Source organism: Pteronotus mesoamericanus, unplaced genomic scaffold (assembly GCF_021234165.1).
Source record: "Pteronotus mesoamericanus isolate MK-2021 breed Mesoamerican mustached bat unplaced genomic scaffold, CSHL_Meso_final contig_2, whole genome shotgun sequence".
Lineage (NCBI taxonomy): Eukaryota > Metazoa > Chordata > Mammalia > Chiroptera > Mormoopidae > Pteronotus > Pteronotus mesoamericanus.
In genome coordinates this window covers 21437714-21451157 of record NW_026555084.1, presented here as the reverse complement: position 1 = coordinate 21451157, position 13444 = coordinate 21437714, and the positions used below count along the sequence as shown (strand labels likewise).

At 55.7% G+C, this 13444-nt stretch overlaps 1 protein-coding gene across 4 annotated transcripts in view; it reads right to left on the bottom strand.

Annotated features, from left to right (window-relative positions):
- The window catches only part of PCDH1 (protocadherin 1), a 37511-nt gene that overhangs the window by 18230 nt on the left and 5837 nt on the right, over window positions 1–13444 (bottom strand). For 3 of the 4 annotated variants that reach the window (XM_054568275.1, XM_054568276.1, XM_054568277.1), the window contains exons 2-4: window positions 10456–11318; window positions 5338–7533; window positions 3–222 (exon numbers count right to left, since the gene is read on the bottom strand). In XM_054568275.1, the coding sequence (XP_054424250.1) occupies window positions 3–222; window positions 5338–7533; window positions 10456–11318 (3279 nt within the window). Of the gene's footprint in view, window positions 1–2; window positions 223–3225; window positions 3496–5337; window positions 7534–10455; window positions 11319–13444 lie in introns of those variants that run through there. The other variant, XM_054568278.1, reaches the window with a different exon arrangement.

Here is a 13444-nt window from a genome sequence, read left to right as displayed (position 1 = left end):
ACCGTTCTCGGGGTGCTCCATCTCTCCTATGCTGCCATCGGGGGTGGTGCGCTCATAGTGATCCTCAGGCAGAGCCAGGGGACCGAGCCGGGGCCCCGAGGAGGACTTGCTGGATGGCGTCTCAGACTCCTCCAGACCACTATCGTAGTAACTGTGCTGGGACGGGTCCTGCAGCTCCTGGGCCTGGCTGGTGGCGGAGAAGGTGACGCGGCGGTGAGGTAACTGTAGGGAGAGAACGCGTCACTGCAGGCCCGCCGGGCTGCCCTGTGGGGTCCACCACCACACCAGGCCCCAGCCTGGGCCAGGCCCGCCCACCCCCAGACCTTCCAGCCCCCTCAGCAGCCACGGAGAAGAGGCCCAGCCCCCTGGCACAGCACAGCCCCAGAAGGCACATCCCCCCATAGAGGACTTCCCCTGAATTCTAAGACAGCTCCCAGTACAGCCAAGACCACATACTGAAAGTCCCAACGCAGCGCAGGCCCGATGTCACTACAGCCCCCAGGCCACCGCAGTAAGCCTGATCCGGTAGGACCGCTTATTACAGCGCAGCCTCCCAATTCCAGCACAGCACCGGCCAGCGCCCCTATATAAGCAGAGCCTTTAAACACTAGCAAGCCTCCAATTTCTAGAACAGCTCCCTAAAAGCAATAGACTCCTAATTCCAAAACAGCTCACCAATACCACAACAGTCCCCTATATTCCAAACAGCACCACCCCCACCCGCAAACTCCAGCTCCTCACCTGTCTCATTGCTCTTGTAACTTCCCATTGCCTCCATCCAAGTGAGGTGCCCACCTCTCTCTGATCCTGTTTCTCGCCTTGCGTGTAACACTGCGGGCTCCCCCAGGCTCCCTGCTGAGACCGCTCCCTCCCAGCTCCCCTGTCCCCACTTCATTCCCCTCCAGAGAGGCCTGGGAGTGGGAAAGGTGGGAGGGAAGAAGGAAAGGGGGCCAGATAACGAACCAGGGCACCTTGGAGGTGGAAAAGCGGAACAATGGGAACTGCCTCACGGTCCAGATCAGGAAACAGCATTGGCTGTAGAGGATTAGGGTCCGGGAGGACCTGGGCATGGGGGAGGGGCTTGGCTGCCATCAGGGGTCAAGAAGGCTGGCCTCAGACGAACTCCTCGGAAACAGGAAGGAGCTTCTGGGAAGGACTGAGGGCTTGGTGGAGCCAGGACTCGGGAGCTTGGACTGGGGGCTGGGGTGGGGGAGTGGAACTGTGGCAGCGTGTTCCCAGCTGGCAGCCCTGACTGCCTGCCAGGGGTTAATGATAACCTCAGGAACCTGGCAACCTCAGCTGGGCTCTTGGCACAACCAGCAGCTCACCCAAACACCCACCTAGGACTGCCGCTAGTTTTCCTGTCAACCAGAAATTAGGAGTTGTGGAGGGCACAGCGCCAGGGCCCCCAGGGGGCAGGGGTGAGAGCCACCCAGGCCCAGGGCCCGGCTGAGGAGTCTCCGGGCTCCCTCCAGTCCACTCAGGTTTTGGAAATGCTTTGTCTTTCCTCTAACGCCCTCACAGGGGCGTTTTCAAGATGGCCAGGAGAGGTGGTTCTGGGATGGCAGGTCCGCCTCCTGATACCCCACATCATCTCCGTCCCATTCAAGGCAGCCAGAGCTGGGGAGGCTGTCAGGACAAGGAGCTGTGGAGCTGATGGGAAGATAGCCCAGAGCTGCCTTCCCATCTTGGCTCCCACCCCATCTTCAGGAAGAGACACCCCTTCTCGGGGATCCATGTTGTGATCTGAAACACTGAAGGATCTGGGTGATGACAGACAAGGACCCCCAAATTAACCTAGACACGTGAGGCTGAGAGGTTGTAAAGGAGCGTCGTCCACCTGGTGCTGGTGTGAACAAGCTCCAGGAGGGGTCGCAGAAGCAGGGCAGCCTGGCCGGGCGCTTCCCTTTCCTCCCTGCCCGCAGATCCTGCACCTGGTAGCCTAAGGCTTCCTGCAGTCCTGCCTATGAGGCATGTCACTTGGTCTCTTTTTCCTGATTCTTTTCTGTAAAATGGAGGGTTGGGTTATACTCGACACCAAACGTTTCCTTTAATTCTCTACTATTAAATCTTAGAAAGCCTAGATCCAAAATTTCTCTCAAACTCTGACCCTGTAGTTCTAGACCCTTGGTGGATTTATTCAACTGGCTGTCTCCACTGGCCCTTCAGAAGATCTGAAACCAAATTCTTTTTCTTCAGTCAACTTCTGCATGGATAATGATCTATATGTCATCACTATCTGGTCACCCAGACTCAGGAGGATGAAGTCTATCTACCTGGGAATCCTGCTTAGCTCTCCCCTCATTCCCATCCCTACTCCATATCCAACTATCCCTTGAGTCCCGTGGGTCTTTTCTCCCTAAATTCAGCCAAATCCATCCATCCATCCATCTATCCGTCCATCCATCCTTCATTGCCACCAGCTCAGTTCAGACCACTGTTTCAATCCTGTACCTTCCCCTTACTCCCTTTAAGTCTCCCATACACTCCATTGAACTTCGTAAAACTCAATTCATCCAAAACTCATGAGCTCTCTGGGGCCCCCATCTCCTCTTAAGGAACTTGGGGCAAGGCAGCTGTGTCCTCTGCCACCTATATAGCTCTCCCAGGCTCATCGTGCGGCTCTCCCGCACCCTCCACTGCAGCCAGAACGCTCTGCTTTCTGCCCTCTCCCTGCCCCCAATGTGGTCATACTCACTCCTGACTGAGGAGCTGGCTCAGAGTGAACCTCCCGCCCAACTCCTGCTTGTCCGTTCCACGTTCTCTTCCCAGGAGCCCACCCTGTGTCCTATGCAGGTCTTCCCATACTGTGCTCCTCAGAGAAAGGGACGGGGCACTATGGCCAAGTAAATTTGGGAAACAGTGATACATAGTTTAACAGGTTCCTCCTTTCTTGCAGGCTCCGCAGAGCCTGTAACTGGACAATGTGATAATGCAGCTCTTACTACCAAAATTAACTTGATCATGGACCCCCCCGCTTTTTTTAATAGTATGATGATTAATAGCACTCTGGAAATCAAGTTTCATGATGTTTTGTGCTTGAATTCTGACTTCATCACTAATTAGTTTTCACCTCTATAAAATGAGCATTATAATGACCTATGTCACAAAGGTTATGAGCATTGAATGAGCTAATTCACATAAAGTGCTTAGCATGGTACATTGCACCTAGTAAAAACTCAAAAAACAAAAAGGAAGCAAGTAGTAGAAGTAGTCATGGGACAAGTTGGGAAAAGTTTTACTATGGCACTTCTCATTTGACACTTAAGATTCTCGAGTGCCTCATCTTCTCACTGGTACGTCTTGTACAAAGGTGTCCATTTTTCTTCTGGGTCTAGTACTCTTCTGAGCACAGACTAGGAACTCAGTCTTTGTTTTGGTGATGATAGTGGTGTGGCAGTTCGGTTCGATTGAGGCCGAATGCGAGAGAAGGTCTGCAATGTGACTCCGTGCACGGTTTGGATTGGAGCCAAGTAAGGGATAACCCCTCAGGCTCTGAGAAAGAAAAGGAGGAAGGAGCTAAAGAATAGCCAAAGGATAGAAGAGCTGGTGGCAGCAAGATGCGAACGAAAAACAATGACTGATCAGGAGCTGTTGGAGGTCGCCCTGGAGATGCTATTTCGTCCAGGAGACAGGAGATGAAACTAGATTTCACTTGCCCATGCCCCACTCCTCCAAAGCCCCCTGGAGTTTTTATTTTGGGGCTACCCCTAGGGGATTGGGGGAGTTTGTGGATGGAATCAGAGTAGAGAGCTGGCGCCTTTGACCTCCTGGGAGTGTCTCAAGCCTCTTCAATCGCCATGGAGACAGGTTGCCTCTGGCCTCAGAGACTCACCCAGGACCTGAGGCCCCTCACCCAGACTTTAGCTCCCCTTCCCCTCAGAAACAGCTAGAGAAGACCCAAGAGAGCAAGAAGTGAGAGACGGAGAGAGAGAGAGTGAGAGCCGGCAACCCAGGTGGCCAGAGCAAGGAGCTGAAGGAAGGGAGCAGGACTAGGATGTCTCTGCCCCAGGCAGCAGGGTGCACCCTGAAAGTGGGGATAGGGAGCGGGTCGATTCAAAGGACTTGAGGATCCCCTCCCCTCTCCCTAGCCCCTCCCTCCAGGCAGCCCAGGATGGTGATCATGCTGGGGACACACAGGGAAGGGCCAGCTAATTGCTGGGTGTTGAGTATTACGATGAAGAGGCTGGGAAAGGGACTCGGGAAGGTCTTGACCCGAGGGAAGGCAGCTGGTAAATCAGGAAGGTCTCTGCCTTCACCGGAGGCAGGCAGGCTACACTCCACACGCGGCAGGTGCTCCCGTTTGAGTTCTGTTCTATCAGAGATGCTCACTATGGGCAGGTTGGCAAGGTCAAGTCTCAGCCAGTGGAGAAAGGGCAGGACTTGAGTGCATCCCCACCTGCCCTTTCTTGGTGAAGGGTGACACTTCTGGGGTGAAGGCCTCACAAACATGGCGTAAGGGGACATGTTGAAGGCTTCTCGGAAGGGCACTTTTCCCGGGACAAGGACATGGACATGGGTGGACAGGAAGATGGTACATTAACAAAGGTTGGAGCAGAGGGGCAGGTCCAGGTTGTGGGAAGGGGCAGAAAGAAGGGATGGGAAAATTGGGTCAGGACCTACGGACAAAGGGCTGTTTCCAGTCTCTCTCACTCCTTCTCTCAGTTCCAGGAAAATAAGAAACCAAAACTCCAAAAATAGAGAACTTTATTATAGTCAAAGATAAGTGTTTGGAACTGGGGCTGGGAAACTGAGACCCAGCCCCAGGAGCCTGGCGTGGGGAAGCGGGTGACACACAGTACACATAGAAGGCACAAATGGGGCGGCCCCCTCCCTGACAGAGTCCCCACCCAGTTACCTGCTAGGACCCAGGTCTCTCCTTTCCCTCAAGAGAAGCACCATGGCTGGCCTCAGACGGAGACCCAGGTTTGGAGGGGACTTCTCCACTTCCCTTCCCCCTCTGCCTCCAAACCTTCTGCTCACCTGCCCATCAGCCCCCACCTGCAAGACCCAGCAGCTGGTGCAGTGTCCCGGGATTTGACAAGTCACAGGCCTCTCCCAGTGGGAAGCGAACAGGAGGAGATTATACCCTCCCTCAATTTTCACTCCGCCTAACCCTTCATACCTGGGTGAGGCACCGACCAGGACCCCAGCATCTCCACACCCCTCGCTCTTTGGTCCCACCTCCCACCGCTGCCTTGGTCCGGCCCCGACGAGGGCTGGTGAGCACACAGACCCGACACACCTGCGCTGTCACTCCCACACCTCAGTCCAGATGGCCCCGTGGTAGGGGTGGGGTGGGGGCTTGGGCGTGCTGAGCCGCAAGGTCTGGCCTACCTGCTTGTTGGGGTATTTGGGGGGATTGGTGCGGTAGCTGTAGTCGGAGTACTGCTCAGAGCCCGTGGACGTGGTGTCCCCGGTGCCCACGAATGTGTTTGCAGGCGGCAGGTCCTGCACCACCTGGTGCTTCTTGGAGGCTGAGGGTGACTGCGGCTGCAGCTGGATGGAAGGCAGTGGGGAGTTAGAGCGGTAGTGGCGGCCCAAGTCAGGGCTGCCTGGTGGGTAGTTGAGGGGCAGGTGGATTCGGGGGCTGTCCCCGGGGGCATCGCTCATCAGGTTGAACTTGAGGGACTTCTGCAGCCCGGCCTCGTCCTCATCCTCCACTGGCTTCACAGGCTTCGGGGACTTGCTCTTCTTGCCCTTGCTTTTGTTTCCCTTGGAGGCTTTACCGCTGGGCTTAGGGGTGTACAGGTCCTTGGTCTCCTTCTTACCAGCCTGGTAGCCACTCTTGGCCTCCCGCTGCCGGCAATAGCGCACGAGCACCGCCAGGGCAATGAGCAAGGCCACGGCCACAATACCAGCCACCACACCAAAGAGGATGTTGCCACGCTGCTTGGAGCGCTCATACTCTGGATCCCCGGCAATGTCGATGTCCAGCGGCGTATCCAGGCTGTGGCCCAATAGGTTCTCCAGCAGCGTGCGGTTGGCCAGGGTCTCATTGACATAAAGGTGGACCAAGGCTGTGCCGTAGCGCGGGGGCTTGCCGCGGTCACTGACCTTCACCACTAGACGGTGCAGCCCATGGTGGCGCCGCTCAATCTCCTTCTCCAAGGTGATGGCACCTGAACGTGACCCAATCTGGAAGAGTCCGTAAGGGTTGCCACCAGTAATGCTGTAGGTCAGCTCAGCATTGACACCGGAGTCAATGTCCTCAGCTGTCACCTGGCTGACTGTCTCACCAAGACGTGTCTGGGGGGTCAGTAGCCGGTGGGAGGTGTTGGAAGGGGCAGTAATAAAGGGTGCATTGTCATTCTCATCCAGCACATTGATAGTGACACCAACGTAAGCAGAGCGAGGTGGGACACCGCCATCCACCGCCTTCAGCTGGAAGGTGTAGGTGCTTTGTTGCTCCCGATCGAAGCTCAGGCTGGAGAGGATGGTGCCTGTGCCATTCTGGATAACAAAGTCACCGTTGTCCTGCTCCACTGTGAGCTCTATCCGGGCGTTCTCCCCTTTGTCCCCATCAATGACAGTCACCATGCCCACTGGACTTAATGCTGGCATGTTCTCCATCACTGAGAAGTTGTAGCCACTCAGCATAAACTTGGGGTCATTGTCATTGCAGTCCAGCACATTGACAAGGACAGTGGCAGTGCCCTGGAGGCTGGGGCTGCCCCGGTCAGCTGCCACCACCTTCAACTCGTAGTTTTCACGCTGTTCCCGATCAAGGGACGTCTTCACCCGGATCTCTCCAGTCTCAGGTGAAATGGTGAAGAGGCCCTTGGCGGCCGGCTCAGGCTCCAGGGAGTAAACCAGCTCAGCATTGGAGCCCGAGTCAGCATCACTGGCAGTGACCTCAGCCACCACTTCATCCGGTGTATTGTTTTCTGGGAAGGCGACCTCAGTGACGCTCTGGGTGAAGACAGGTGCATTGTCATTGACATCCACCACTTGCACCTTGAGGGAGTTGGTGCTAGAGAGTGGAGGGTTGCCCGAGTCCACGGCCACGATCTCAATGGTGTAGTCTTTGGCCTTCTCGTAGTCGAGTGGGGTGGTGGTTTGCAGAAAGTACTTCTTCTTGCTGTCACTGCCCGTCTCACTGGCCTGGCGGAGCTGGAAGGGCACATCACCTGCCACCACACAGGTGACAGCTGCATTTTCTCCCTCGTCTCGGTCAGATACCTGTACCAGGGCCACAGCTGTCTCCTCTGCCACATCCTCTGAGATGTTGGCCATCCCATCTTGGTGGGTCACCAGCCCTATGCCCCGGATCTCAATGGTGGGGGCATTGTCGTTCATGTCCTTCACAGTCACCACCACCTGGGCACGGGCACTCTTGGGGTTGGTGCCTCGGTCCTTGGCAAGCACTGAGAAGCGCAGGGTACTTAGGTCCTCACGGTCCACGGGACCCTGCACAGTGATTAGTCCAGTGTTCCTGTCCAGGCGCAGGAGACGCCTCACTATTTCGGGCGCCTGGTGGAACATGTAGTCGATCTCTGCATTGGCACCTTGGTCTGAGTCATTGGCCTTCACCTACAGAGCAGGGGAGGAAAGCAAGGAAAACAGGGATAGGTTACTCCAGAACAGCAAATCAAGGGACGCACAGGCTGCCTTTCCAACAAGCACGGCAGACATGACGGGTCTCATGCAGGACCCTTTCCCAGAGCAGCACGTGTACTGCCCTTCTCCCAGTCCTGACACTCGGGCACACATTCCCCGTCTACTTCCCTAAAGAACACAGATGCTGCCTGCAAGTCCTCAACAGAGCTGCAAGCAGCTACTGCAGACGGGAGAGGGCAGAGTTAAATTCTACTGACCATTTCTGCCCAAATATGGGAATGAGGAGCCAGTTGTCCAACTGGCACAGCCCTTCCACCCAATTAAACTGGCCTTCCACCCTTCTGAAGAGCTGGAAAGGTGTGAGCAGTAGAGATGGTGTGTATGTATGACATATGTGTATAATACACATGCACACACGCATTTACGATTGTGTGAATCTGTGATTGTGGAAGAAGGTATATGTGTTTGTGCACATGTGTGTCTGCATCTCACTGGAGACCCACATGTCCACCTGGAGGACACAGGTGAGGGGATTTCTTTTGAAAGCAGCCAGGTAGGGATATGGGTCAGAAGGAGTTGGCCAGGCCACCGTTCTGTCAAACCGGGGAAACCTGTTTCTCCCCCTCCCACTGGGCTGGTGCTCACTAGGCACCAACTTGAGGAATCCAGCAGAGCCTGCAGCCAGGAGGGAGGGGTTGGTGCAGGCCACAGAGCCTGCTGGCAGCAGGCTGGGCTCCCAGCTTCAAACAATGAACTGTCTGTCCCTTCGCGTTGGGCACACCCTCCCAGGGCAACACCGAAGCACACTCTATACAAACATGGGGGCAACGGGAACCAGGTAGAAATGGCCATAAGTTAGGTACAAAAGAATGTGATGATAGGTGGGCTGGGGGATAAGAGGAGACAGGCATAACTTGGCAGAGTTCTGGGGAGCAGAGCAGAAAGGTCTCAGGTTCAAATCCCAACTTCACCACTTCCCAACTGTGTGAACTTGAGCCAATTATTTAATCTCCCCAAGCGTCGGTCTACAAATATATACAATGGGGATAACAATAGAACCTATTTCATGGGGCTGTGGTGAGGATTAGATGGAATAATACGTGTAAGTGCCCAATACCGCCCAGCACATGGCGAGTGCTCCCTAAATAGCATTGATCCCTCGTTTGTCCATCTATCCACTCATCCTCCTATCTGTCCTTCTCTGAAGACCAGTGCTAACACAGTGCTGGGCACCCCACCCATGGGCCCTCAAGCCACTGCCAGTCTCTTCTTTCTGCCAGGACTTTTTCTGACATAGTAGAGACACCCAGGCTTGGGTTCACGGCTACCCTGGTCTCTGCTCACCGCTATGGGCCAAACTCTCACCCTCTGAAAACCAAGCAGTTTCTGCTCACCCCTCAACCCACTCACCCCATCTATCTATCTGTGCCCGACATTTTCATTATGAGTCCCACTGTCTCCCTGTCTCCAGATTGGTCACCCAGCTTCTTATCTGCTTCTCTTGACATTTTATCTCCCTTTGTCTGCCGAGGACTCGACTTCTGTCTCTGATTCCCTCCTATCCTTGCTCAGTTCTTTCTGCCTCTTTTCCACTGCTGGTTGTCTCCCTCCCCCCTCCCTCTGCCCCACTCTCCTGCTTCACCCAGTGGGAGGGGCGTTAGCTGCTATACACACAGGCTCTGAAGCCAGACAGACTGTTGGGCACAGCCAAGGTGGTATCTGAGCATATAGGCTGGATGGTATCAGGCAAGTTTCCTAAACTCTATGGACTCAGGTTCCCATCTGTAAAATGGGCATAATGCTTACCTTGTACTGTGGGGATTAAATGATATAATACACGTAATGTGCTTAGAGCAGTCCTGGCACCTAGGCTATTATTATTCCCCATCCCCGACTGTCTGTCTCCCTTTCCTTTCTTGGTGTCTCTTCTATGGGTGCCAGTCCACCAGCCTCTAAAGAAAAGGGTTGAAACGCCTCCTCATGCCCCACTTCAGTCTGAGGACACAGGACGGAGGGTTTCCTAGGCTGGGTACCTAGGACGGGTAACGGTGTCCGGGGCAGGCTGAGGCCTCCTCAGCTCCCTCACATCAAAGACAGACAGCTTCAGCCCAGGGGGAAGGAGAAAGGAGCTGGGGCTGGCAGGAGGCCAGGGCTGAGATGGCAGTGGGAGATACACCCACCTGTCTGCTGGGACGCTTTCTCTGCTCCCTCCCAGGCTCTGGCCCCACCAAGCTGCCCAACCCCTGGGGCAGTTCCCACGGAGAGGGGTGCTGAGAACTTCAGCAGAGGCTACCAACCACCCCCTGCGCCAAGCACCCCACACCCATGGGCACCTTGTGCCTAGTGGAGAAAGCCGGTATACAGACATCTGAGTGCAGTTCTCTGGAACTCTGAGGACTCATCTGGCTAAAATGATCTCATCTGCCTTTGTCAAGCAGGAGGGCAAAGTCAGGCTCTGTCCTTCAGCTTCAGGAAAATCTCATATGGCTAAAGGGTCCCTGGTTGGGAAGATGCCCTCTCCTCTGGAGAGATCCTACTTGGACAGAGGTGTTTCCCTTGTTCCAGCTCCACTCACACAGCTGGGCAGAAGATCCATTGACTTGAGAGGGGGCTTTACCTCTCTGAGATTTCTCCAGTTTGAGTCTGCCTTGGGGAAGGGGGAATTACTAGTCACGTGCTATGTCACTGTCACCAAAGCAACTTGACAGAGGAAAGAAATTATCCCAGGCTAGGGCGGGGTGAGAAGGTCTCACCTGGCTGGGGCTAGGGACGAGAGGTCTCACCATACTATCCTGGTGGTTTTCCCCCTAAGTGAAGGGAATTCTCACCAGCTTAGGGTGGGCTCCCATTTCTCAATGTGGGTCACCCAGACAATGAGGCAGAGGGGACTCTCACCTGGATGACGGAGTGCCCTATTGGGCTGTTCTCAGACAGTTCAGCCTCGTAGGAGGGTTGCTCAAATTTGGGGGCGTTGTCATTGGTGTCGAGCACAGTGACCCGCAGCAGGGCACTGCTGGCACGTGGGGGGCTGCCACCATCCTGCACCTTGATGGTGAGGTCATAGGAGTCCCAGCGCTCCCGGTCCAGGTTGCCCATCACAATGAGCTGTGGCTGTTTCCCATCCTGGTCCTCTGCCACCTGCAGCCCAAAGAGCTCCTGGGCTTCAGGCCCGGCCTGCAGCTCATAGGATGCCACGCCATTGGGGCCAGCATCACGGTCTGAAGCCACTGGGATGGAGAAGAGTGAGCCGATGTTGGTGTTCTCAGGGATGGGCAGCGTGATGACCGGTGAGGCGAAGTTGGGTGTGTTGTCATTGATGTCCTGTACCTCTATCTGGCCCTCCAGTAGCCGGGGACTGCCATTCTGCGTCAGGTCTGTGATAGACACCTCGAACTCCAGGATGCAGGGCTCACCAGGGAGCTGGTTTTGGCATTCACGGAGCCCCTCGCGGTCGATAGAGGTCTCAGTGGTGAAGATGTCGCCTGTCCTGCCCTCCACTCGCAGGTACGGGGCACCTATCTCTAGTGTGTATAGGTGGCCCACATCTGGAAAACCGTAGTCGGCTGTGAGGCTCCCAATGAGGGTGTTGGGCGGCTGCTCCTCCGGCACCTTGTACACCACCTGAGTGCTGTGGCCTGGGGATGGCGCCAGCAGGAGTAGCAGTGCCAGCAGCAAGGGCGGCAGTAGCAACTGTTGCCCCCCAGGGCCTGGCCTGGGCCTCAGGGCTCCCATCCTGGCAGGCTCCAGAATCAGGAGGGCTGCAAGGGGAACAAGCAAAAGAGGTGGTCAGCTGACAGCAGGGATCTGGCCCTGAGGGCTGCCCCGAGCCAGCCCCGCACTCTCCCTCTGCCGCCTGTAAGGAGAGCTCGGCCCAGCACAGAGCCCTGAGTCTCGGCCAGAGCTGGGCGTAGCAGCTGGTGTCTGCCCCAGCTGGAGGAGCCGGTAAGGGACCTGGAATGGGTCTGAAGCAGTCCCCGCCCCTGGAACGCCCTGACCCACCTGACACTCCCTCCTTCCCGCCCTGCTCTCTACTCAGGGCTCTGCCCAGCACCTCCTCACCAGTATCCTGCCTTAGTCACTCATGGTAATTACCCTGATACTGAGATAGAGAGACAGCTAGTGGAAAGGGCGAGGCCTCCAGCACAACCCCCCCACACCGCTGCCACACACACACACACACACACACACACACACACACACACACACACCAGCAAAGAGACAGAAGTACCTCTTACACTCCCCAGACCCAGACTCAGGGCCGCTCAGATTGGCTGGAGGGGATGATGTCTTCTTTCTGTCTCTTCTGAGATGCCAAGTCAGTACATGTGTGTGAGTTATGACATCTCAAATCCTTCTTGTCTGACAGAAATCACCCACAGTGCCTAATGTCCCCCATCCCCCATGAGGGGCCATCTTGAACTGGGCACCGGTCAAGGCCTGGGAACGGTTCAGGTTGAGGAGTAAGGTGTTAGGCCTCCCCAGACTCCCTCCCAAACACACATGCCCTGAGCTGGCACACCTGTGGGCACACACAGTTGCCAGGGCGCCTCCCAGCTCCCTCCCCGCCTTCCATTGGCACATCTGGGAGACCCCAGCAGCTATGTGGAAGGTAGTAAAGGATGAGGTTGGGGTCAGCACTGTGGTCAGGCCTGACTAGCCCTGGAATTGGAACTGGGAGTTGCCCTGGCCTGTCCTTAGCAAGGGGGAGCCCAGCAGGTCTAACTGGGACAGAGGTGCCAATGACACCATCAGCCTTTCCCTGACCACACCCCCTCCCTGCTCACAGTCTCTTGATTGTGAACATCTGGTTCTATTTGATCCCTATCCCTGCAAACATCTGACCCCTATTTCACACCTGGCCTGTCCCCACCTTAACAAGCCCAGTCCCAGCTCTCCTTGCCCGCCCCCCCCGGGCCTTCCAATTAGCCCTTTGTGCCCTAGCCAACCACAACATGCACCCCAACACCCCAATAACCCATTTCTTCGGCCCATCTCCCCCCAGCTTTGAGGCTGTGCATTTGCAGACTCCAGCCAGACCTACCAGCTACTGTCCCAGTCTTGACTCTCTCCTCCTCTCCCACAAAACCATAGCCAGCCCCTCCATTAAAATTCAAAGCCTTTGGCCCAGCATTTTTAACAAAGGGCTCAGGTCCAGTCTCTTTTCCCCACCTCCCCACTAACACCCAAAATCCCACCCCAGGCTCTATGAGAGGCCGCACTCACCCCACTGAAGGCAGGCTTTGGACCGCAAGGATCCTTCCCAGGCCTCTCCAACCCACAGTGACCTCTTGGCCTCCAACCCAGCTTCTATTGTCTGCCCCAATCCCTCGACCATGAATCACCGCGGCCCGGGACACTGCCCGCCCATGTGCGCTCCAGTATTGTGCCCCTAATCCTGTGCTCTCTGCCTCACACAACACACATCCAGAAGGAAGGGACCGGGCTCCCTACATTCACCCCCCAGCGCCACCCCTGCTCCTTTGTAAATCTGGGCACACTGTCGGTGTTCAGTCATGCATTCAGTGAATGTTTATTGGGCACTTCCAATGTGCTCAGCTTTGTCCTAGGTACTGCTATGGCGGAGCTGACAATGGTTCTAACTCAGTGACTATTTGTCCGTTTTCTGTGGTTGGACCCATTTGGCACATGGGAGGCCGCCGGTAGAGAAGAGCAGGGACCATGATGTCAGACAGTCTGAGGCAAACCCCAGCTGCCCACTTCCTGGCTGCCCGAGCTGGAGCAAATGATTTTGAGCCTGTTTCCTGATGTGTAAAATGGGGATCATACTACCTGTTATCTAGGGAGTTTGAAATCATGTGGGCTACATGCCTAGCACACAATGGGTCCTCAGCAAATGCCCCTCAAAGCACAACTGTAGTTACGT